At 37.2% G+C, this 26075-nt stretch overlaps 1 protein-coding gene and 1 long non-coding RNA gene across 13 annotated transcripts in view; one reads left to right on the top strand and one right to left on the bottom strand.

Moving 5' to 3' along the window:
* The window catches only part of TASP1 (taspase 1), a 303482-nt gene that overhangs the window by 97754 nt on the left and 179653 nt on the right, over nucleotides 1–26075 (bottom strand). For all 11 annotated transcript variants that reach the window (XR_010405771.1, XR_010405770.1, XR_010405772.1 and 8 more), the window contains one exon: nucleotides 14259–14369. Coding sequence is in view for 8 of the 11 variants with exons in the window: in XM_064572806.1 (XP_064428876.1) it covers nucleotides 14259–14369 (111 nt within the window). In the remaining 3 variants the exon portion in view is untranslated. The remainder of the gene's footprint in view (nucleotides 1–14258; nucleotides 14370–26075) is intronic.
* The window catches only part of LOC135361785 (uncharacterized), a 72089-nt gene that overhangs the window by 3433 nt on the left and 42581 nt on the right, over nucleotides 1–26075 (top strand). The window lies entirely within an intron of this gene.

Below are 26075 nucleotides of genomic sequence, written 5' to 3'. Positions count from 1 at the left end.
CTGTAATAAGAGACAAAGAAAGACACTATATAATAATAAAGGGGACAATCCAAAAAGAAGATATAACAATTGTAAATATTTATATACCCAATATAGATGCACCCAAATACATAAAACAGTTAATAACAAACATAAAAGAACTAATCGATAATACAATCATAGTAGGGGACTTTCACAGCCCACTTACATCAATGGACAAATCATTTAAACAGAAAATCAGCAAGGAAACAGCGGCTTTGAATGACAAACAGGAACTGATCGATTTAACAGATATATTCAGAACATTCCATCCTAAAACAGCAGAATATACATTGCCTTCAAGTGTACATTCTCTAGAATAAATCACATATTACCCCACTAAACAAGCCTCAACAAATTCAAGAAATCAAGTCATATCATGTATCTTTTCTGACCACAACTCTATGAAACTAGAAGTCAACCACAAGAAAAAATCCAGAAAGACCGCAAATGTATGGGAGGTTAAATAACATGCTATTAAACAATGGATGGGTCAATGAGGGGGGGAAAAAAGTACATGGAAACAAATGAAAATGAAAACACAACAGTCCAAAACCTCTGGGATGCAGCAAAAGCAGTTCTAAGAGGGAAGTTTATAGCAATAGAAGCCCACCTCAAGAAGCAAGAAATATCTCAAATAAATAATGTAACCTTACATATAAAGGTGTTAGAAAAACAACAACAAATAAAATGTAAAACTAGTAGAAAGAAGGAAATAATAAGGATTAGAGCAGAAACAAATGAAATATAAACTAAAAAAAACAATAGAGGAGATCAATGAAATCAGGAGCTGGTTCTTGAAAAAAATCAATAAAATTGAGAAACCTCTAACCAGACTTATCAAGAAGAAAAGAGGAAGGACTCAAATAAATAAAATCACAAATGAGAGAGGAGAAATAACAACCAACACCATAGAAATACAAACAATTATAAGAGCATATTATGAAAACCTATATGCCAACAAACTGGACAATCTAAAAGAAAGGGATAAATTTCTAGAAACACATAGATTACCAAAACTGAATAAGAAAGAAATAGAAAATTTGAACAGATCAATAACCAGCAAAGGAATTGAATCAGTAATCAAAAAAACTCCCAAGAAATAAAAGTCCAGGACCAGATGGCTTCCCAGGCAAATTCTACCAAACATTTAAAGAATAGTTAATACTATTCTTCTCAAACTATTCCAAAAATTATAAAAGGAAGGAAAACTTCCAAATTCATTCTATGAGGCCAGCATTACCCTGATACCAAAATCAGATCAAGACACCACTAAAAAAGAGAACTGCAAGCCAATATTTCTGATGAACATAGATGTAAAACTCCTCAACAAAATATCAGCAAACTAAATCCAACAGTACATTAAAAAAAATCATTCACCACAATTAAGTGGCATTTATTCCTGGGATGCAAGGGTGGTTCAATATTCACAAATCAGTCAATGTGATACATTATTACATCAATAAGAGAAAGGATAAGAACCATATGACCATTTCAATAGACACAGAATAAGCATTTGACAAAGTACAACATCCATTCATGATAAAAAAAAAAAAAAACCCTCAATAAAGTAGGTTTAGAGAGAGCATACTTCAGCATAAGGCGGCTATATATGAGAAACCCACAGCTAACATATTCAATGGTAAAAAGCTGAAAGCTTTTCCCCTAAGATAAGGAACAAGACAAAGACAGCCATTCTCACCACTTTTATTCAACATAGTACTGGAAGTTCTAGACACAGGCATCAGACAAGAGGAAGGAATAAAAGGTATCCAAATTGGTAAGGAAAAAGTAAAACTTTCACTATTTGCAGATTACATGACACTATATATAGAAAAACCAGAAGACTATACCAAAAAACTACTAGAACTAGTAAACGAATTCAGTAACGTCACAGGATATAAAATCAATGTGCAGAAATCTGTTACATTTCAGGGCGCCTGAGTGGCTCAGTCGGTTAAGCATCTGCCTTCAGCTCAGGTCATGATCCCAGGGTCCTGGGATCGAGCCCCACATCGGGCTCCTGGCTCAGCGAGGAGCCTGCTTCTCCCTCTCCCTCTGCCTCTCTCCCTGCTCATGTTCTCTCTCTGTATCTGTATCTCTGTGTCTCAAATGAATAAATAAAATCTTTAAAAAAAAAAAAAAGAAATCTGTTGCATTTCTATACACCAGTACTGAAGCAACAGAAAGAGAAATTAAGAAAACAATCCCATTTACAATTGCACCAAAAATAATAAGATACCTAGGAATAAACCTAAGGAACAAGGTGAAACATCTGTACTCTGAAAATTATAAAACACTGATGAAAGAAACTGAAGACAACACAAAGGAATGAAAGGACATTCCATGCTCATGAATTGAAAACAAATATCACTAAAATGTCTATACTACCCATAACAATCTGAAGATTTAATTCAATCCCTATAAAAATACCAACAGCATTGTTCACAGAACCAGTACAAACAATTCTTAAATTTGTATGGAACCACAAAAGACCCTGAATAGCCAAAGCAATCTTGAAAAAGAAAAGCAAAAGCATCACAATTCCATACAACAAAACTGTAGTGACAAGACAGTATGGGAATGGCATAAAAATAGAAGAGAAAATCCAGAAATGAACCCACAACTATATGGCCAATTAATCTTCAACAAAGCAGCAAAGAATAGCCAATGGGAAAAAGTCTCTTCAATTTAAATGGTGTTGGGAAACTAGAAAGCAACATGCAAAAGAAAAAAACTGGGCAACCTTCTTACATCATACACAAAAGTAAACTCAAAATGGATTAAAGACCTAAATGTGAGACCTGAAACCATAAAAATCCTAAAGGAAAACTCACGTAGCTGTAGCAACTTTTTTCTAGATAGGTCTCCTGAGGCAAGGGAAACAAAAACAAAAATAAACTATTAGGATTACATCAAAATAAAAAGCTTCTGCATAGCAAAGGAAAAAATTAGCAAAACTTAAAGGCAAACTGCAGAATAGGAGAAATTTGCAAATGACATATCTGATAAAGGGTTAGTATTCAAAATACATAATGAACATATAAAACTCAATACCTGAAAAACAAATAATCCAATTAAAAAATGGGCAGAAGACATGAATAGACATTTCTCCAAAGAAGACATTCTGATCCCAACAGAACATGAAGAGATGTTCATCATCACTTAGCATCAGGGAAATGCAAATAAAAACTACAATGAGATATCACCTCTCACCTGTCAGGATGGCTAAAATCAACAACACAAGAAACAACAGGTGTTGGTGAAGATGTGGAGAAAAAAGAACACTCATGCACTATTGGTGGGAATGCAAACTGGCAAAGCCACTGTGGAAAACACTATGGAGATTTCTCAAGAAGTTAAAAATAGAACCACCCTATGATCCAGCAATTGTACTACTGGGTATTTTCCCAAAGAACACAAAAACACTAATTCAAAGGGATACACGCACCCCTATGTTTCTTGTAGCATTATTTACAACAGCCAAATTATGGAAGCAGCCCAAGTATCCACTGACTAATGAATGGATAAAGAAGATATGGCATATATATACAATGGAATATTACTCAGCCATAAAAAAGAATGAAATATTTCCATTTTGCAATGACATGGATGGAGCTAGAGAATATAATGCTAAGCAAAATAAGGCAGTCAAAGAAAGACAAATACCCTATGATTTCACTCATGTGTGGAATTTAATGAACAAAACAAATGAACAAAGAGGGGAAGAGAGACAGAGACAAATCAAGAAACGGACTCTTAATTATAGAGAATAAATTGATGGTAAAAGTTACCAGAGGGGATTGGGGTAGGAGGGATTAAGGAGTGCACTTGTGATGAGCACCATATGTTGTATGGAAGTGTTGAACACTATATTATACACCTGAAACTAATATAACACTGTATGTTAACTAACAAGAATTAAAATAAAAACTTAAAAAAAAATGAATGTCTACAACATACTTATTTCATATTTTCTATTTAGTGATGCTTTATATGCCAAGTCTTTTGCAAGCTGGTTGAAGTTTCTATGACATACATACTCTCTCTCTCTCTCTCATGGTAACTCCCCTTTAGGTAAAGTGTTTTATTTCAATTTAAGGTTGTACTTTGGATTCATATTTGAGGACTATTTTGAGATCTGACTTGAAAGAGCATTCCTTCATGAAAGATTTTCATTTTCTTCTGTTAAGCCCTGGAAGCTTCATTTATCTAGGACTACCTTAAATGAAAATTCTCTTCTATTAACTTGAAAGTGTGATTTTTGCAGCTAGTATTTTGTCTAGCACTGTTGGATTATTTGCAATCAGAAGGTTCGAGGATCTCCACTTCACAAAATTGCCAGGAACAGGAGTGCCTATATTTCCTGAACTTTAGTGTGGTACTTATTGCATCTTATATTTTATTTATGATGCATCTGCCCTTTTTCTTCCCATACAATGCAAGTTCCTTGATAGCAAAGCTATTTTGTTTTATCTGTGACTCTCTCATAGCAGCCAACAAAGTACATAAATGGATTTCAATGAATATTTGTTAAATAAAAAGATGTTAAAAATTCTGAAAGTATAAATGCATAAGGCCCAAGAACTGTGATGACTAATGCATGCTTTGGCAGCTGCCTAATTTATTGTTTTCCTAATTTTGCAATTTGTACATGTGAATACAACAGACTTAAGTATCACATTTTCTATGATAATTAAGAAGAAACATGTTTGATTTTTTAATAGATAAAAAGAGTAAATTCTCTTAGGAGTCCCTCAAACTCCAGGTAGCTACAAAGGAAAAAGATTTCAGCATTTGAAAAAGAAAAATGTATGTAAAGAAAATAGACAAATGTCTTGAAAAAAATGCAAAACCGCACTGGTGAAGAGAACAGTATATTTTTAAAATTTTCTAAATTATAAAAAAATTCATGAAACATAATTAATGATCTCACAAAAAGGTTAAAATGTGTAATGACAACTTACTTTTGTTCTTCCTATGGAAGCTAATGCTCAGGAATTATCAGGGTTTTAGTTAAGATTTGGTCATTAAAAGAAAACATTTATTGAATATAACCTCTCAATTTGGCAGAAAATCACAAGAGGGGACTCTCTTCAACCTCAATTGTTGATGGCATTCTGCATTTCACAATAAACCTATGATGTCAATAAAGTGCAAGAATATTCCTCAAAGAAATTGAGAGAACACTAAGCTAATAACTTAGCTTAGAAAGTCAAAGAGAAGAAGAAATTGGGTATTTACAGATAGCATTTTATCAACTATTATATTTAGTAGTGAGCAGAACCAACTAGAAAAATGTACTGTGGCATTACTTGCTGAGAACTGGGAAAGAAGCTATAATACCACCCTGAAGTTCACACACCACACGTACAGCCACAGTTTGCATGGAAAAAAAGAGTAATTCATGAAACCAAGTTCATTCAAAGATAACCATGAATAGGAAAAGTCACATCTGAATCATTGTAAGAGCTTTTAAATGTGTGTGTAATCACTTAAAAAGCACAACTAAAAAGGAAATCTATTTATTTCTTTTCCCTACTTAACTAAGCATTCAGTCTATAATCAGCTGGTTAGCATGAAGTATTATTAAGGCACTATTTTTACAGTACCTATTTTATGGGTTTTGTATGTTACACAAACAGTGTTTTTTTTTAAAATGCATGAATTGGTTATTCTCTTTCATGCTTCCTATATTAAGTCAAACCAAAGCTCTGGATCTTGGTAATGCAAGTGGAAACAAAAACAGTTCAATCTTCAAAATGTCTTTCAATTTTACTCTATTCATTCTATCACATTAAAGTCTCATTTATCAAAAATAGATTTTTAGAGAGCCCTGCATTTAAGATAATTTCAGAGTTTGTTTCAAATTACAAAAAAACAGGAAATAACAAGTCACTGACTAGAAAAAATACATAAAAACAAATTATTTAATCATAAGTGTAAAATTAGTTTTAAAAAGATCCCTTATTGCTGCAGAAGGTCACAGATATCAAACATATCACCACTCAAAAAAGACAGGGTTATTTTAAAATTCTGTAGAGATGGTTACTGCTACACCATTTTTCAATCTTTCATTGTAGATAATTTTATTATTAATAAAAGTTAAATGTCAATTAAAAGAAAATCGCCCAAACAAGACAAAGAAAAATGGTCAAGGGCTATGAGCAGATAATTCACAGATTAATACAAAAGGCCAAGTTATAGTGAAAAGTTGCTCAACCTCACTCATCAAAAAAAGATGAGTTAAAACTGGAAATCATTTTTTTAATCCATGACTTTGGCTATCTTTTAAAAGTTGATAATAACCATTAGAAAAGAGTGTGAAGGAGACTTCTAGTTTCCAGTCCAGCATGTAAGGAGCTTGGAAGTTGTCACTCTATCCTAACAAGTGAAAAGCTGAATAAACTGAAAGAAATCAACAACTCTTCTTAGATCCATCAGAGAAGTGAGGTCACAAGGTAAACAACCGCCCACAAAATTGGAGAGAGTCAGATACAGAGAATCACAACTTATCAGAGCACAAAACCATGAACAGAAGCCTCCACAGAAGTGGTGCCAGGATAGGAAAACCAGAACTGTAACTGAAGAACTGCTGGATTCTCAGTGGAGCCAAGTCCCTGAGTTAAAAACTCTTGGGTGGGTGTGTGTGGGAAGGAGAGCATCCCATTCCTCAACATCCCATTGATGAATGGGATGACAGTACGGTGAGTTTTACCTCCTGGAGCTCTACCAGGTTTTCACAGTAGTGAAAATTGGAGAAAAATTCCTTCATGCTTCTAGGAGGAGGAGGAGAAAAGGAACCATTTTTAATACAAGAGAGCATTCTGTTCTTATTAACAACGCCTGCCCTCAAGAGAAACTATTTTACCAGAGCCTAGTCTGTGGGGTTTTATCAGAGCCTAAATTCAACTCAAAATACTCAACTCCAGCCAGCTCTGACCTACACAGGAGAAGGTAGGGGTAAAAAACAAAGAGGCACTTGGCAAAGTTCACAGACCAGAGGCACGGGCTCAATAAAGGACTGGGACATAATTATAGGAATATAGAATGTTCCCCTCCCCCTATACCTCATCACCATATTACTAAAGGCCTACTTCCCACAGTTCCTTTTACCCAATACATCATGTCCAGTTATCAAGAAAAAATTACAAGGCATACTATAATGCCAAAAACCCAGTTTGAAGAGCCAGAACAAGCATCTAACCAGATTCAGATATGACAAGAATGCTGGAAGTATCAGAGAAGGAATTTAAAAGAACTATAATTCATACACTAAGGGCTCTAATGAAAAAGTAGACAAGATGCAAGAACAGTGGATAATGTAAGCACAGAGATGGAAAGTCTAAGAAAGAATACAAAAGAAATGCTAGAAATCAAAAACACTAAGGATATGCAAACATCTAAAACTGAAGAAGCAAAAAGAAAAAAGACTGAAAAGCAGAACAGAATATTCAAGAACTGTGGAATGACTACAAAAGATGTAACCTAAACAAAACAGGAATACCAAAAGAAGAGGAGAGAAAGGAACAGAAGAAATATTTGAAACAGCAACTGAGAGTTTCTCCAAATTAACATCAGACACCAAATCACAGATCCAGGAAGCTCAGAGAATAAGCAAGATAAATGCCCCCAAAAAACTATATCCAGGTAAATCATATTCAAAGTACAGAAAATCAAAGATAAAGATAAAAACCTTGAAAGAAGCCAGAAGGGAAAAAACACCTTACCCACAGAGGAGTAAAGACAAGAATTACATCTGACTTCTCAGATATCATGGAACAAAGGAGACTGACATGAAATATTTCAAGTGTCAAAAGAAAAAACAACAACAAAACACACACACACACACACACACACATAAACTCCACCAAACTTGGATCTTTCGAAAGGAGGAATAAAGACTTTCTCAGACAAACATTAACGGAATTTGTTGCCAGTAGACCTGCCTTGCAAGAAATATTAAAAGAGAAGGAAACTGATAAGCCAGAAATGTGGCTCTATATAAAGGAAGAACATTAGAGAAGTAATAAGGGAAGGTTAAATAAACTTTTCTTTTTCTTTTTTTTTAAAGATTTTATTTATTTCAGAGAGAAAGAGAGAGTGCGCATGAGCAGGGGGAGGGCCAGAGGGAGAAACAGACTCCCCACTGAGCAGGGAACCGGATGTGGGACTGGATCCCAGGACCCTGAGATCCTGACCTGAGCTGAAGGCAGCCACTTAACCAACTGAGTCACCCAGGCACCCCTAACTTTTATTTTTCTTATTCATAAGTGATTCAACAATTAATTTGTTCAAAATAATAAAAGCAACAATGTATCTAAATGTATGCGTGTATATTTATATATGATTATATAACGCCTGAAATGAATGACAACAATGATACAGGGATGAGAGGGAGGAATTGGGAATTTTTATTTGAGGTACTTGCGCTACCCATGAAGCAGTATAGTATTATTTGAAAGTAGACCTAGATTAGTTGTAAATGTATACTGCAAACTGTAGGGCAACCACCAAAAAAAAGCTTTAAAAAAATTGATACTCCACAAAAGGAGAAAAAATAGCATCTTGTAAAATGCTCAGAGTATACAGAAACAGGCATTCCCACATGGGAAAATGATATAAACAAGAATTACAGACAACATGAATCTTTCTCAGTAGGGTAATGGATAAATTATGGAACCACAGAATATTCAGCTATAAATGTATACATACTGATATATTAAAAGCATCAAGATATGGGGCACCTTGGTGGCTCAGTCAGTTAAGTGTCTGCCTTTGGCTCAGGTCATGAGCCCAGGGTCCTGGGATTAAGCTCCTGTCTTGGGCTCCCTGCTCAGTGGGGTGCCTACTTCTCCCTCTTCCTCTGCCCCTCCCCCTGCTTGTGCTCTCTCTCTCTCATGAATAAATAAAATCTTTTTTTAAAAAGCATCAAGATATGTTAAGTGAAAAGCATTCTGCAAAACAATATATTAGAAATCTCTTCTATATAACTGTTTAAAATGATGAGAGAGGGAGAGAGAGTGGGGGTGGGAGGTACATGGACAAACAGAATAGACTATGAAGCCACATTCCAAATTGTCAGCAGTGGTTCTTTCTGGCAAGAGCAATGGGACTTAGAGTAAATGGAAAGGGGGCATCTGTCTTGATTATTATATAAAATCTTTCTATGTATACATTGCAATGAGAATCTCTAGATATATTATCTACACAAATGCTTTTTTAAAAGAAAAAACAAAGGAAGCAAGAAAGGAAGAATATAGTGGTGTCTTTCCATAAAACCAAGAAAGCGGTTGCTAGCTAGTTTTAGTCACTGCCATAACGATTTCAGCCAAATTACTTCAAACAGGAACTTGAGATCCACCATTAACAATTTTAATTTATAGTGTCAATTAAAGAGCAATTTGATTTCCAACTATACTTTCACACAAATAGTTTAGATTGGCCTGTGAACAAACCAAGGATCCAACAGAATTTTGGAGCTAGAGGGGACTTTCTGGGCCCTCACTCTATTCATGAGGAAACTGAGAACAAAGAGTTGTCCTAAAACAAACAACTAATTTCTTCACTGTTTAAAAGAGGGAAGAACTCAACCTTCTTGCTCCTTGTCCAGGCCTCTGGTAAATTCAATTTATTTCTTCTAACTACTATATAAATATCATTTGTGGTTCCTGAAAATTCCCAAGTGGTTCTGGAAAATTTTCATTTTCCAATCCTATTTCCAAATCACCTGAATAAAAAGAATTTCAGTTCCAGGTTGGATACAATAGAGAATTCATAGAACTCAGCATGGTGAAGGAATTTAGAAACTGTTTGTCTAACATTCTTTTTTTTTTTTTTTAAACAAAACAACTTAAGTAACTTGCTACATCCAGTGAGTCAGACACAGAGTCCAGAGTGGAACCCAACTTTGCTAACCCCCAGGATAGTCTCTCCCTGTATTTCCTATTCATTTTACTTAAAAAAAAAAAGGCAGTATGATCCTACACAAAGAATACACACTAACTGGGTGACACTGGGCAAGTCATTAAACTTGAAAACTAAGTTTTCTTCAACTATTAAATACACAGGGTCAATCAGGTGAGCTCTGAAGTTTCTTACTTCTTTCCATGAATCTGGAATTGTTAAGATAGGGTTCAAATGCACCATTAGGTCCTGGGTCCCAGTGGCAAAATGAAATACTGCAGTCCAACTCTCTGAGTAGCTTCAAAGAGCTATAGAGAAGGAAAGCACAGACAACCAGAAGAGAATAGAATGGAGTTCAGGAACTCCTTAGCATGGACCCAAATCTGGAAAGGTAGAACTAGCTGGTGAATCTGTGGTTTTAGATTCAGTAAAGTGCTTCAGAAAGTTGCCATGTGCCATAATTCCACACCTACCACAGGTTCCCAGGAAGTTAACTTCTCTTGAGCATCTAGTTTTCACCTCTAATTATTCCTTCCCACTAATGTTCTGAGAATGCATCTAATATAGCTGGACAACTAATAATAAATTATATAAATTATATATGCTATTAAGGCCAAGAATTTGGTTTCCTTTAAAAACAGCATTCAACAGTTGGTAATTGTTAAAACAAAAGACCAATAATACCTAAGTCTGATTCTGATATATTTGAGGATAGAGTAACACGAATGTAATCAACCTTTTTCTGAAAAATCATGAGAGGCAGACCTCAAAGGCCTGTTCCTAACTCATTCCTCAGCTTACATTTTGCTATCAGGCAATTCTTGCTAGCATTTATATAGTTAATACCACTACTTATGTCTTCATAACCTCAGTTTAAATAACTATAAGAAAGCACCTGTACAAAATCTCTTCACATTGAATTATTTTCCTACAGTTATTCACTCTGTTCTTCCTTCGGATATATCCAATTCTTTCCTGCCCATAATCTGTTTTTCTTTCTCTTTGCCCTAAAAATCTTTCCTATAGGGCATGATACTTATTAAAGGCTGGAACAATAATGAAATACAGTTTCATCCCCATCCCCAAAACCTTCCATCGATCCCATCAGTTGTATGCTTATCTAGTTGATACGTTTTATCCTTTGAGCTTCTAAGTGGATTTTCATAAATTCTAAGTAGAGATACCTTTGGGATGAAATATGTTTTGATAGGTAAATCCTAAATTTGGGCAGAATAAATAGTTTAGAGCTCCCCATGAGTACCCTAAAGGTAGGACTGGGGCTAGGATGTGACTGGACATGTGGGCATTGGTGGGAAAACCAGAAGAAAAGAATTGATCACTGGCATAGGTTTCTGCCCCTCTTTCCAAGCTGGTGAAGGTAGAGGAAAAAGAGGAGACAAATAAAAAAGCCCTAGCTAGGTCTGGAGGATCCAAGAATAGATGAGGCCTAAAGACACAGAAAGCCAGGTAGGGAAGTTCCCCATTCCCATGCCACACTCAGGCCAGTAAGAGGCTCTAGGAGTAAAGCAGAAAAACTAGCCTCATATACTTGGGCAATGAGGACTTGACATTCTCATTGATTATTCCAGAAGTTTCAGACCATCTGATTCTACTACCACTAGCATCTACTGTCAGTGGATGCTGTGTGCACTAAGGAAACCACAGGCTACAAAACAACCATGGACACCATAGCAAATTCAGCAGTAACAGAAGCCAGTAACCCATAAGGAGGTAGAGGGCAAGTCCCATCTCAGCAGAAACCAACAGTAGGAGGAGGGAGACCATGTACCAGATGGTCCCTCCCACAATGACAAAGAAGTTCCCTTGAATCCCACTGCCACCCAGCAGAGAGGAAAAGTGGCAAACAAATATAAAATGCCATGTATAAAGAGACTAGGCTTACATGGAAGGAGCTAGCAGAATGAAGGCAAGAAGTCAGGCATTAAACTGAGTTAAAGAAGATAAACAGTTACAAAAGGCACCCTTCCTGCAATTTCCAGCATGGGCTGGGAAGGAGACAGTATGGGTGTGGACATCTGGTGAAGTCTGCCCCAGCCACAGGCCCAGAACACAGTCACCCTGTGACTTTGAAGCCTAAGCCTGGGGCTGGCAATATAACTCCAGCAGCTGCACAGGACTCCCTTGGCAAGGCCCCACACAGTCTGCATGTAGCCCCTGTAGCCCAGAGAGTCAAAGACCAAGTAGTCAGTCCCTCTAGAAGCCCTCTGTGACCTATGGGCTCTGAAGTCCTCTGTGTCTTCTGCCTCCACTGGTGCCAGGCTCCCACTACACACCCAGCCACTAGGTACTGATCATCTGCTCCCTGTCTGCACTCAAGAGTAGCCTACTGTCTGCACAGCAACTCCAAACCAGTCCCAGCAAGGCCAAACCAGTGAACTTCTCTGCTACCTGGTAGCCAAACCATTCCTTCTTCATCAAGGTCTGTGCCCCTTCCAAGTATGTCCTCACTTGGACACTCAGCTCTAGAGTACCACCTAGAGTTTCTTTATATCTTACAGTTACTCTTTCAACATAGTTAACAATTCTTTATATTATACTTCTCCTGATTAACCTAATGTATAGTTTGTTTGTTTGTGTTTTTAAGATTTTATTTATTTGTCAGAGAGAGAGAGCACACAAGCAGGGGGTGCAGCAGGTAGAGAGAGAAGCAGGCTCCCTGCTGTGAAAGGAGCCCGATGCAGAACTCTATCCCAGGACGCGGGGATCATGACCTGAGCCAAAGGCAGATGCTTAACCAACTGAGCCACCCAGGCATTCCCAATGTATAGTTTCTATCTCCTGATTGGACCCAGAGGGCTACATCCACCTAGTCTCAAAATCTGAGTCTACCAATATTTCTACTTTCTCCATTTCCTCTCCATCCCTTGGACCATTCCCAGCCCCTCATGTCTCTTTCCTATAGAGATGGTCTTGGACAACCTTAGATCTATTTTATAAACCCTCCCCCAAAATACCATTTTATTTGTCAACTTAGAAACACATAAGGGTTCTCTCCTTCCTATCAGATCAAATATGAACTCTTATGTTGAGATTTTTTTTTGAGATTTTTTTTAAGATTTTATTTATTTATTTACTTTTATTATGTTATGTTAATCACCATACATTACATCATTAGTTTTTGATGTAGTGTTCCATGATTCATTGTTTGTGTATAACACCCAGTGCTCCATGCAGAACGCGCCCTCCTTAATACCCATCACCAGGTTAACCCATCCCTCCCCCCCATAACCCTCAGTTTGTTTTTCAGAGTCCATAGTCTCTCATGGTTCGTCTCCCCTTCCGATCCCCCCCTTCATTCTTCCCCTCCTGCTATCTTCTTATGTTGAGATTTTAAGGCCTTATGTGACCTGGCCTCACCAGCCCCACTGCACATAAGGAATACTTCCTGCCAGATAAAGAGTCATATAAGTGTCTAGCTCTCCTGATACCGCATCTGACTGTCATGTCTGTTTATACTCCTCTTGCTCCCTCTTTTCCCACTTATCCCAGAGCCTTCTGGGGCCAGTTCTAAGAGCCCCCATCCATTAGTTCTTTTGGGAACAATTTCTTCCTACACTTTTGTCTGCATTGTCTTCATCACATAATTGGCATTCTATTATACCCTGTCTTAATTGTCCAACTAGAGATACCACCTCCCAGATTAACCCTGTAATAGGCTTTTCTAATTTATTCATGGCTATTACCCTAAATTATTTTTAACTATATATGTCTTATACAACTTCACTACTCTTCACATAGTGGTAAGCTCAATGTTACATGATGGGAAAAGCAGACTAAATCAAATAGTTTTAACCCTATGTAACAGTTATGGATAGGACCACCGCGAGGCAATATAAAATCCTTCTATAGATTTGAAAAAGACACCCCTTCCTCCAAACTGATGCAGCGTCACAGCTTGGCAAATGGAGCCCAGGCAGAATTTCAACTCAACCCTACAAAACTGTACATGGCAGCACTGGACTCATTAATGTATCACTGACTAAAAGAAGAGTCAAAGTGTATTATAAAAAAACTTTTAAAGGATGTTATCTCTTGAATTTTGTTTTAGTAGAATTTTATGCTACTATATATATATATCACTCTAATCCTAGATAATGTCTCACAGCTTGGGTATTAGATTAGTTTTATGGCAAATTTCATGCATTAGTAGGTATCTCATGTCATTCTTTTCATGACCAATATTAATTGGAGGTATAAGTCTATGCTAGGCCCTGGAGCTAGGCCTTTTGGCACAAATATGGTATCTGACTGGTTTACAGCTCAGTGAATCAATCTATATTTAGAAGAACACAATTTTTTAATGTTATACTTACTGATAAACTTGTTTTGCATAGTCTCCAACAGTGCTTGGTGAGCATCTTCAGCTTGTAAAGCGTGTGAACATTCTCTAGCCAGTATGGTACGTACAAGATGCTCCCCACATCCTAGAAATAAAAGGAAACCAAGAACGGTTGAGGAAAAGCAGTGCTAAACATCCCTCTTGTCTTATTAGCATTAAAACACCCTTATATGCCACTTAAGAAGTAGCTGTTTTGGAGAATAATTCAGTGATGGATGAAATGACTTCTATGAGCAATCTAGAATTTTAGTAATAAGACTCAGCAGAAAATAAACAAATAACTGTCTAATATCAAAAGGAAACAGAGAAAAATAAAAGAAAACCCCCTTTTTATAGGAATGGTTTACATAATATAGGAATTCAGATTCTCTGCCTAGGAATCTCCTAGGATTCTGTCTCATTTCCCTTGTTGGGTAACTACAGAAATTCTGTTTTATAATTTATTTGTTACATACAACTGTCCTAGTCTCCCATTTTGCCTCTGGCATCCCACACACCTGGGTGCATGGGAGAAGTCTAAACAGCCAGGGGCAATCTAGATTTCCATCGACCTATTTTTCACTAAAATGTCCACCACACCTCAACAGCTGCAAAGTGGACTTAATAAAATAGCACCTTTCTCACTTTATAATAGTAACTTACATAGCCTTCAGGGATGAATACTCTGTAATTTAAAAAAAATAAGAATATATTTTTAAATCCCTGGAGTAAACTGGGACCATTCAGACACACTAAGAAAGGGCAGGCATGATGGCGATGGGAAGCACTGCCTAGAATTCCATTACAATTTCTATCTGTTGAAAGTAGAAACTGCATGCAAAAGTAAAGACAAAAGAAATTTAACTTATAGGCTGGTAAGTTCAAATAAAAGATTTCTGAAGAGGCTGATTTTTTTTTCTTAAAATTAAAAAGCTACTTTCATAAACATTGGAGGGGTAAACCTTTTCAAAAAACTACTAAGTGACAGGGCACCTGGGTGGGTCAGTTGGTTAAGTGTCCCACTCTTGGTTTTGGCTCAGGTCATAATCTCATGGGTCGTGAGATTGAGCCCCACATCGGGCTCCACTCTCAGTGGGAAGTCTGCTTGAAGATCCTCTCCTCCTGCCCCTCCCCACCACGCACACGCTCTCTCTCAAATAAATAAATCTTAAAAAAAAATACTAAGTGCCACTTGAAATGCTTATTATATATAAAATCAGTTGCATTAATTAAAATGCAAATACCCTCTTACCCAAATGAGAACAGAAGATACATAAGACCTGCTTCCCATCTCTTAAAAAATAAAATAAAATCTTGAGGGAAGCAGCTCAGCATGGGTACTGGCTGCCTAACTTGCTTACACCAAGTCCCACACACCTGTGCTTTGGTGGTACTGCCCTTCTCAGTCAAGCTTGCTTCAGTCCCAGTGGGACAGGCCCCTCCCCCAGAAGACCAGCAGAAACCCCCGCCCACACCACATGTCCCAAACAGAGTTCTACAGGGCCTCTGTTCTGGTGGAGTTGGTATCAGGGTCATTTCACAAGCAAACCAGAGCACACATAGTTAAAACTCGCCACAGTCAGGCCAGGAACCAAACACTGCCCACAACAAAGGAGAGCCTCTGCAGATGACTGGCCTAAAGGACAGAGCTGCCAAAACACAACAGCACAGGGCACACAGCACACATGGGAGACACTCCCTGAAATGTCAGACCCTGGGACCCTGGGCACTACATGACCTCTTCTTCATAAGGCCATTACTTTCAGGAGCAGGAGACATAGTGGGCTTTTCTAACACACAAAAGAAGGCAAGAACTTAGACAAAATATCAAGCTGGAGGAATTTATCCCAAATGAAAGAAAAAGATAAAGCCACAGCCAGAGAGCTAAGCAAAAAAGATATAAGGAACATGCCTGATGGAGAATTTAAAGCAACAATCATAAGGGTACTCTCTGGGCTTGAGAAAAGAATAGAAGACATTCTATCCCTTACAAGAGAGATAAAGGAGTTAAAAAAGAATTAATCAGAGATGAAGAATACAATAAACAAGACTGCAAGTAGGCTTCATGCAATGAATAGCAGGCTGGAAAAGGCAGAGGAATGAATGAGTGATCTAGAAGACAAAATAATGGAAAATAATGAAGCTGAACAAAGACAGAAAGAATTATGCAACACAAGAACAGACTCAGGGAACTCAGTGACTCCATCAAATGTAATAACATTCATATTATACGAGCCCAAGAAAAAGAAGAGAGAGAAAGGGGGCAGAAAATTTATTTCAAGCAATAACAGCAGAAAACTTTCCTAATCTGGGGAAGGAAACAGACATCCAGATCAGGAGGCACAGAGAACTCCTATCAAAATCAACAAAAGCAAGCCAACACCAAGCCATATTGTAATTAAATTTGCAAAATACTGTGATAAGGGAAAAATCTTGAAAGCAAAGAGACAAAGTAAGTCCTTAACTCAAAAGGGACAACCCATAAAGGTAGCTGCAGATTTCTCAACAGAAACTTGGCAAGCCAGAAGAAAGTGGCATGATATTCTCAAAGTGCTGAATGGGAAAAATCTGCAGCCAAGAACACTCTATCCAGCAAGGCTATCATTCAAAATAAATGGAGAGATAGTCTCCCAGACAAACAAAACCAAAGGAGTTCATGACCACTAAACCAGCCCTGCAAGAAATATTAAAGGAGACTTTTTGAGTGCCAAGGAGAGACCAAAAGTGACAAAGACAAGAAAGGATCAGAGAAAATCTCCAGAAACAATGACAAAACAAATAAAGTGGCAATAAATACATAATCTATCAATAATTACTCTGAATGTAAATGAACTAAATGCTAAATGCTAGCTAAATCAAGAAGCACAGGGTGTCAGAATGGATAAAAAAACAAGACCCATCCACATGATGCTATAAAAGACTCATTTTAGACCTAAAGACACCTGAAGATTGAAAGTGACGGGGTGGAGAAATACTTCTTATGCAAATGGATGTTAAAAGAAAGCCAGAGTAGCAATACTTATATTGGACAAACTAGACTTTTTTGTTCTTGTACTGTTTTTGTTTTTGTATTTTTGTATTTTTTTAAAGATTTTATTTATTTGAGAAAGAGAGAGAGAGAGCAATCACAAGCAGGGGATGCAGGAGGCAGGGGAGAGGGAGCAGCAGGCAGGGGGAGAGGGAGAAACAGACTCCCTGTTGAGCAGGGAGCCGGATGCAGGGCTTGATCCCAGGACCCTGGGATCATGACCTGACCCAAAAGCAGATGCTTAACCAACTGAGCCACCTAGGCACCCCATATTATTTTATTTTTTAAGATTTTATTTATTTTAGGGAGAGATCACACACAAGCAGGGGGAGGAGCAGAGGGAGAGGAAGAGAGAGACTCTCAAGCAGACTCCCTGCTGAGCATGGAGCCCAGCACAAGGCCAGATCTCACCACCCTGAGATCATGACCCGAGCCAAAACCAAGAGTCAGACACCCAACTGACTGAGCCACCCAGGCACCCCTGTTCTTGTATTATTTTTATCCTGCTTTAGTATCAGGGTAGTATTGGCCTCATGGAATAATTCTGAATGTGTTCCCTCTATTCCATTATTTGGAAGATTTTCATAAAGATTGTGCTGGAAGATTTTTGATTCCTAATTCAATTCATTCTTGTTATTAGTCTAAAAAGATTTCCTACTTCTTGGATTTAAGATTCATGAGTGAATCTTAGTACCCTGTGCATTTTTAGGAATTATCTGGGGTTTTTTTCTAAGTTAATTGATGTGTTGGTATAAAATTGTTTATAGTAATCTGTTATCACACTATTTCTGTGGTTATCTGCTGTATTTTTTTCTATTTCTCATTTTGGTTTTTGAGTCTTCTCTCTTTTTTTTCTTAATGTAGTTAAAGCATTGCCAATTTTGTTTATTTTCTTGGAAAAACTGGTCATTACTTTCAATGTTATGTTATTGTTTATTCTGGTCTCTATTTTACTTAAAATTTCTGGGTTTCTTTAATTTCCTTCCTCTACTAGATTTCAACTAAGTTTCTTTTTTTCTAGTTCCTTGTGGTATAGTGTTGTTTATTTGAACTTTTTTCTTAATACAAGCATTTATAGCATAAATTTCACTCTTAACATCTGCTTTTGCTGCATTGCATAGGTTTTGGAATATTGTGTTTTCTTTTTCTTTTGTTTTGAGACATATTTTGATTTGCCAATTGATTTCCTATTTGGCCCATTGCTTGTGCAGTAGTGTGTTAATATTTACATATTAAATATTTAATATATACACTGTAGATTTTTCATCTTTGTTTTATTGTTGGTCTTCAGTTTTGTACCACTGTGACTGGAAAATATAGTTGGTATGATTTCAGTCTTCTTAAACTTGTAATATTTGTTATGTCTCTTTTTATGTGATTTAACCAGGGATTCTTCTGTATATACCTGAAGAAAATGTGTATTCTATTTTTCTTGGATGGAATGTTTTATATATATCTTTTAGAACAACATATTCTGAAGTATGCTTCAAGTAAAAAATATTCTTGTTGAGAAAAAAAATTAAAAGCTCACCTTAAAAAAAATCCTGCCAAAGTTATTCCATTAGTTTATTAGAAATCAAGTTCTACATTCACATAATGGGTAAAGGGTATCAAAGGATCGGAGCACCCATTGAGACTACAGGAGAATTCAACTTATAGTCAAAAAATTCACAGCAAAAGAAGGAGCATCTCTACCATCCACTCAGATTCCCCCACAGGTCCAGGGACAAAGTAATGTTTTCTCATGTTATTAATCTGTATGCACACACACACACACACACACACACACACACTACACTAGTAAAGGTTCTTAGCAATCAAAAAGAAATGTGGGCTAAGATTATCAAATGAAAGAACCTCTCTTAAGTAATGTCTACAAATTTTTAAATTTATGAAACATAAAGCAACACAAACTGATATAATACACAATTCTCTGTTTAGCTGGCATGTATTGTGACAGGCGTTAGGCACCAACAATAAATCACCCTAAAAATACTATCTATAATTGTAAATCATTGTTAAGCCTTTCATATCAGGAATTTTCCCTTCATATGTACAACCTCTCCTTCCCATTCTCTCCCTATCTTCATTTCCTCCCTCAATATATACATGCACAGATGCATACATACATACATATACATACATATGTGCATATTATGAATACACTTACAATATATACTCATTTTCAAAAATACAAACCATTCAAAAAGTGTGAAAGTAACCATAAGAGACTCTTAATCTTAGGAAACAACTGAGGGGGTGGGGGTGGGGGATGGGGTAATGGGATGATGGACATTGGGGAGGGTATGTGTTGTAACGAGCACTGGGTATTATATAAGACTGATGAATGACAGACCTGTACCCCTGAAACAAATAATACATTATATGTTAATTAATTGAATTTAAATTTTAAAAATAAATTTTAAAAAAGTGTGAAAGTTTTTGTAAAAATCACTTCATATTTTGGGGCACCTGAGTGGCTCAGTAGGTTAAGCGTCTGCCTTCCCCTCAGGTCACGATCCCAGGATCCTGGGATCAACCCCTGCATCGGGCTCCCTGCTCAGCAGGGAGTCTGCTTCTCCCTCTGTCCCTCCCCTGCTCATGCCCGTGCTCTCTCTCTCTCTCAAAAAAATAAAATCTTTAAAAAAATCACTCAATATCTTGCCAGAAGTAACTTCCTTGTATTTTTTGGTAAAGTGTAAATGTAAATATCCTTCCAGATCTGAATATCATTTTATAAGCATCTAAACTTACAGGAAGATCTAAAAATGCAATTTAATATATAACTTTCTGAGCAGGATTGTGGTGTTCCCTATTTTGTTAAATTTTTGCAATATTATTTTTATAATCAGGGAAAAAAACAGCAATAAAGCTAATAGAAAAGAAACCATTTTTGACACTTACTATGTAAAGATACTGTGCTAAGCTCATGAAACTCCATAAATTTTAATTCCCTTTGTGTACATATTTGATGTTGAAGAGTGAAATGTTATACTTTAGAACAATAATAGCTGTTAGAAAATTGGCATATTATAAGCTAAATGAGTGTTCAGAAGGTTATGTACACATGCCTCAAGTCAAAGAGCTAAACCACATGAAGTTAACATTACATCAAAAATACACAATATGTGTCAGAGAGACTTTTCCTCCGTTGTTATACAAGAATATACAGGGTTTTCCAATGATTGATTTTTCACCGAGAAACTTAAAATTATGACTTCTATTCGGACATATATCACCTCTAAAATAAGAGCGCTGACATCAAAAGCTTGTTCTCCTGCAGGTTCCAATCAAGGAAAAGTTTGACTTATGTGGTTTTACCCACAAAATTCCAAGGTTTCTTAGAATATGCTGCCAGATAGCTGAAGTGTGATTCAAAGGCAAAGAGTTCCATTCATTATACACAGATATGAAGAAATAAGCCTTTCATTGTGTCCTCTTTTTGTCCTTATTCAGGCAAGTATGTATTACACTCTCAGATCTTAGAAGAAAACATGAATTATACATAGAATGAAGACCTAACAACAAACCTAGAAGAAAAGTGATATGAGCACACCTCAGAGATATTGCAGGTTCAGTTCCAGATCACTGCAATAAAGTGAGTCAAATAAATGTTTTGGTTTCCCAGTGCATATGAAAGTTATGTTTACACTATACTCTAGTTTATTAAGTGTGCAATAACATTATGTCTAAAAAAAAGTACATACCTTAATTAAAAAATACTTTATTGCTAAAAATTGCTAACCATCATCTGAGCTTTCAGCAAGTCATAATAACTGACCAAAGATCACAATAACAAATATAATAATAATGAAAATGTTTGAAATACTGTGAGAATTACCAACATGTGACACAGACACAAAGTGAGCAAATGCTGTTGGAAAAATGGTGCCAACAGACTTGCTCAACACAGGGTTGCTACAATTCCTCAATTTGCTAAAAAAAAAAACAAACAAAAAAACAACGGAATATCTGTGACCCACAATAAAGTGAAGCACAATAAAATGAGGTATGTCAGTAAATATCAAGTTCTAAAAGAACTTACTTATTTTAGCATCAGTAAGAATGACAACTTCATGGATTAAAACACATAGTGAATTCATAATGTACATTCTAAAAAGCATCTGTCACCTCTGAAAGATGCTATGGAACCAATTCACTATTCTAAAAACTGGTACGTTAAAATAAAGATTCTAGCATTTCTCTGTCCTTCCTTTAGGAACTGTACAGCATGGTAACCACCTAGTTTATGAAGGAAAATTTTCTCCACAGAAGTATCCCAACTAATAAATGAATAAGAATTAAACAGAATTAGAATATAATCATTTGTAACCTATAATGTGATAACTGATATAGGCAACAATCATCAATAGCTCCTAATACCACAAAAGACACAGACATTAAATGTCCCTTGATAAAATTACACCTTTGTAGTCTTGTCCCACACCAAAAAATTTACAGCTGAATATGAACAAGCCTCTAAATTTAATTATCAATTTCCACAAATAAAGAGAATTTGCAAAAAAAAAAAAAAAAAAAAACCACCTATAGTTAACATCATTACTTAATGGTGAAAAACTGAATTGTTTCTCCCTGAGATCAGAAACAAGGTAATGATGCCTGCTTTTATCACTCCTATTCAACAATATTCTGGAAGTTCAAGCCATTGCAATAGGGCAAGAAAAAGAAATAAAAGGCATAAAGATCAGAAAGAAGCAAAACTGCTTTGCAGATTACATAACTGCTTATGTAAAATCCAAGGGAATCTACAAAACAATTACCAGAGATATCTCTCCAACTTCTTCCTATCTTATTAGTAGTCTAGGGCAAAGGTTGGCAACAGATAGCTACCTGGTACTTATCAGTCCCCAAAATGTGGACTTGATTTTCATTTCTTCTCCTATTTACTCACTCACCAGATTGTTACTGACAACCTAGTTGGTGCTAGGCCCAGAGTGCATAGCAGTTGGCAGGGGACTGTTGCATAATGTCAGATCTCCCCAGTGGTGTTGGACCCCTACTTAACTCTTAAGTATTCAATCAACTGTCATTCTGCCCAGTCCAGATGCCAGTCCCCTCACTGTGTATCTTACAGATCAACCCTGAGGATTTAGATGAGAACCCTGGATTCAGCAGGAACGCTGGTCACTCCCATAGCCCACTATGAGTCACTATCCATGGCCCACTAGTCCCAACCCTAAGCCCAGTCTCAGCTCACTCCTTCACAGTGTGCTTCCTGTTGCTGAGACTTCAATATGCCCCACACTCAAAGACTTCAGAATTATAATGTATCTCCTCTCTGGTGAGAATTGTAATACATCTCCTCTCTTGTGGGGATCCTTAACCTTTCAAAACCCACACCAAAGATGAATTCGCAATAAAAAATTACAAACCACACATGCGTGTGCATGTGCACATATGTGCACATACACATATACACACACACACACTTATAAGATGGAATGAGCAGATGTAAAAATAGAAGGATTATCAAACCAAGAAGTGGTACTAGAAGAGAGGTGGACAATCATTTTGTTAAAAAATACAAAGTAAATATTTTAGGTTTTATAATCTACATATGATCTCTCTCAAATATTCTTCTTTTATTTTTATAACAACCCTTTATTTTTTTAATTTTATAGATTTGATGTATTTATTTGACAGAGAGAGAGATGAGAGAGAGAGTACAAGCAGGGGTGGCAGCAGAGGGAGAGGGAGAAGCAGGCACCCCACTGAGCAGGGAGCCCAATGTGGGGCTCGATCCCAGGATCCTGGGATCATGACCTGAGCCGAATGCAGATGCTTAACCGACTGAGCCACCCAGGTGCCCCTATAACAACCCTTTAAAAATTTAAAAATCATTCTTAGCTCATGGGCTGTACAAATATAGGCCACAGGCCAGATTTGGCCCAAAGGTGATAATTTGACTATCCCTGTAACAGAACAATTTGTAATACAAAGATTAAAAGGAAGAGAGATCATAAATTAAAAAAAAAAAAAAGCAATCTGGTAGCAGGTGCCAGGGGGAGGTGTGCAGATTTTTCAAGACACCAAATGAAACCTTTCAAATTAGAAGAAAATTGTTTAAAACTCAATGAAGAGAGAGAAATAAAAGGTATACATAGAAAAAAAAAAAACCTAAAAAGCATCCTAGAATGATAAAGAGAAGGAAAATAAGGCATTAAGAAGCCTGGAGTATAAAATGAGACTATCCAACAGATTAAGAGGCATTTTGAGATAGAGAAAAGAAAGAATGGGGTGAGGGAATACTAATATTTGAAGAGATAATGAATAAGAGTTTCCAGAATTTAAGTCACAAGGAAATTCTTAAACTGAAGATGCATACAGTGTTCCAAAGAAGATGAGTACAACAAACCCATCCTTAGGTATACCACAGTGAAGCTCTGAATGAAAGATAATCAAAAACTAATCACAGGGCACCTGGGTGGCTCAGTTGGTTAAGCATCTGCCTTCGGCTCAGGTCATGATCCCGGGGTCCTAGGACTGAGCCCCATGTTGGGCTCCCTGCTGAGCGAGGAGTCTGCTCCTCCCCCTTTCCCTTTACCCCTCCCCCCTACTCGTGCTCTCTCACGCTCTCTCAAATAAATAAATAGAATCTTTTTTTTTTTTTTAAAGATTTCATTCATTTATTTGAGAGAGAGAGAATGAGAGACAGAGAGCATGAGAGGGAGGAGGGTCAGAGGGAGAAGCAGACTCCCCACCAAGCAGGGAGCCCGATGCGGGACTCGAACCCGGGACTCCAGGATCATGACCTGAGCTGAAGGCAGTCATTTAACCAACTGAGCCACCCAGGCGCCCTAAATAGAATCTTTTTAAAAAATAAAAAATAATCATAAAGAAAAGAGGGATCATCTACAAAGAAATTAAAATTTAACTGTTCCCAACCAACAAAAGAGGCCAGAAAACTAACATCATAAAGATGCTAAGGCAATAAACAGAAAATAACTTGTCAACCTAGAATCAGTTAAACTATCATTCTAGAGTGGGGTGAATACAAACTGTTCAGACATATAATGACAAATTCATTCCTTTGAGATTTGAGCTCCCAGGTTACTTCTATTCTTCCCAAGACTACTCCTTGTCATTAATTCCTGTTTGTTTGTTTTTCAAAGATTTTATGTATTTATTTGATAGAGAGAGAGTACAAACAGCGAGAGCAACGTGGGCCTTGATCCCAGGACCCTGAGATCATGACCTGAGCCAAAGGCAGACACTTAACAGACTGAGCCACCCAGATGCCCCAATTCCCGCTAATTTTAGTATTTATGTAGGTGATTCTCCCAACACCTTGGCATCTAGATTCTCTGATATCCTCTCTTCAAGTTATCCACACTACCTCATACATTCACTCCAGTGGCAATGTCATTATCAATAACATTAACTGCTCCATAGTCTCAATTGCAGTCATCCCACCCTTCCCATCTTTCCGGCTCACCTCTTGAGCACTTTGATTCCAACATTCCCTCCACCTCACCAAAAACTGCCATCTATTAATTCTGTTGGTTTTAAACTATCCTGAACTTCTCTTGGGGCCTCACCTACTTCCTTATCCAGCTAAAATTCCAATGCTTCATCAACTTATATACATTCTCTTACTCCTGAAGGCCTCCATGTTTCTCTCACCTCATCCAACTTGTCTGGCAGAAGCCCACCCTGGAGTATCGGTCAAGGCTGCAAAAACAAAAAGCCCCCAAACCTTAGTGCCTTACCATAACAAAAATATAATTCTCATTAATGTTACAGGTTGTACTTGGGGCACCAGATAATGTGTTCCACAAAGTCACTCAGGAACAAACCCAGGCTGATAGGTCTGTAACTGCACCTCCTGGATCATACCCCCTCCAGAACAAGAGAGCCATCCAGGGCCTGGAAGTCACACATATCATTTCCATTCCAGTCTAGTGGCCAGAAATTGTCACATAGTCTCAGGCAACAACAACTGAGCTGTGAAATATGGAGGAGCATAGGAATAGTCAGAGAGCACTACATTAAATGTCCCTGTCATCTGACTAAATCTAACTTTCTATGCCTGCACCTGCACAGCTAAATAAGGTACAGCAGCCATCCTGTGACTGTGGGGTGACATACATGAGCAGGAAGGCATACCCACTGAGGAATGTAAGAGAGAAAGGACAGACCAGGTACCAGGCAACATTGTTGGGTAGCCCAATCAGCCCCAGGCTACTTCCAGGTTACCTGTTATATGAGATCTAAAATGAAACAAAACAAAAACTATCTGTTTAAGCCACTGTAATTGAGTTATCTTTTTTAAGCCCAAATGCATTCTATTTTTCATGTTTTCCCTTTGGCATAATAAACACAAAATTTACCATTTAACCATTTTTTAAGTGTACAATTCAGTGGCATTCACAGTGCTGTACAACCATCACCACCATCTACCTCCAGAACTTTTTCATTTTCCCCAAACTGAAACTCTGCACCCATTCAACAACTCCCCATTTCCTCTCTCCCTCCAACCCTGACAATCACCGTTCTACCTTCCATCTCTACAAATTTTACTACTCTAGGTACCTCATATAAGTAGAAGCATACATTTTTATCCTTTTGTGACTGACTTATTTTACTTAATGTCTTCAAGGCTTATTCATATTGCAGCATGTTTCAGAATTTCCCTCCTTTTTAAGGCTAAATAATATTCTATTGTTTTATATATACACATTTTGTGGGCACCTGGGTGGCTCAGTTGGTTAAACAACTGCCTTCGGCTCAGGTCATGATCCTGGAGTCCCGGGATCGAGTCCC

The sequence above is a fragment of the Mirounga angustirostris genome, unplaced genomic scaffold (assembly GCF_029215605.1).
Source record: "Mirounga angustirostris isolate CCGP_5_RB_7025 unplaced genomic scaffold, mMirAng1.0.hap1 SCAF_10, whole genome shotgun sequence".
In the NCBI taxonomy this organism is placed as follows: Eukaryota; Metazoa; Chordata; class Mammalia; order Carnivora; family Phocidae; genus Mirounga; species Mirounga angustirostris.
The sequence above is the reverse complement of the archived record's forward strand: the minus strand, read 5'-3'. Positions and strand labels throughout refer to the sequence as shown.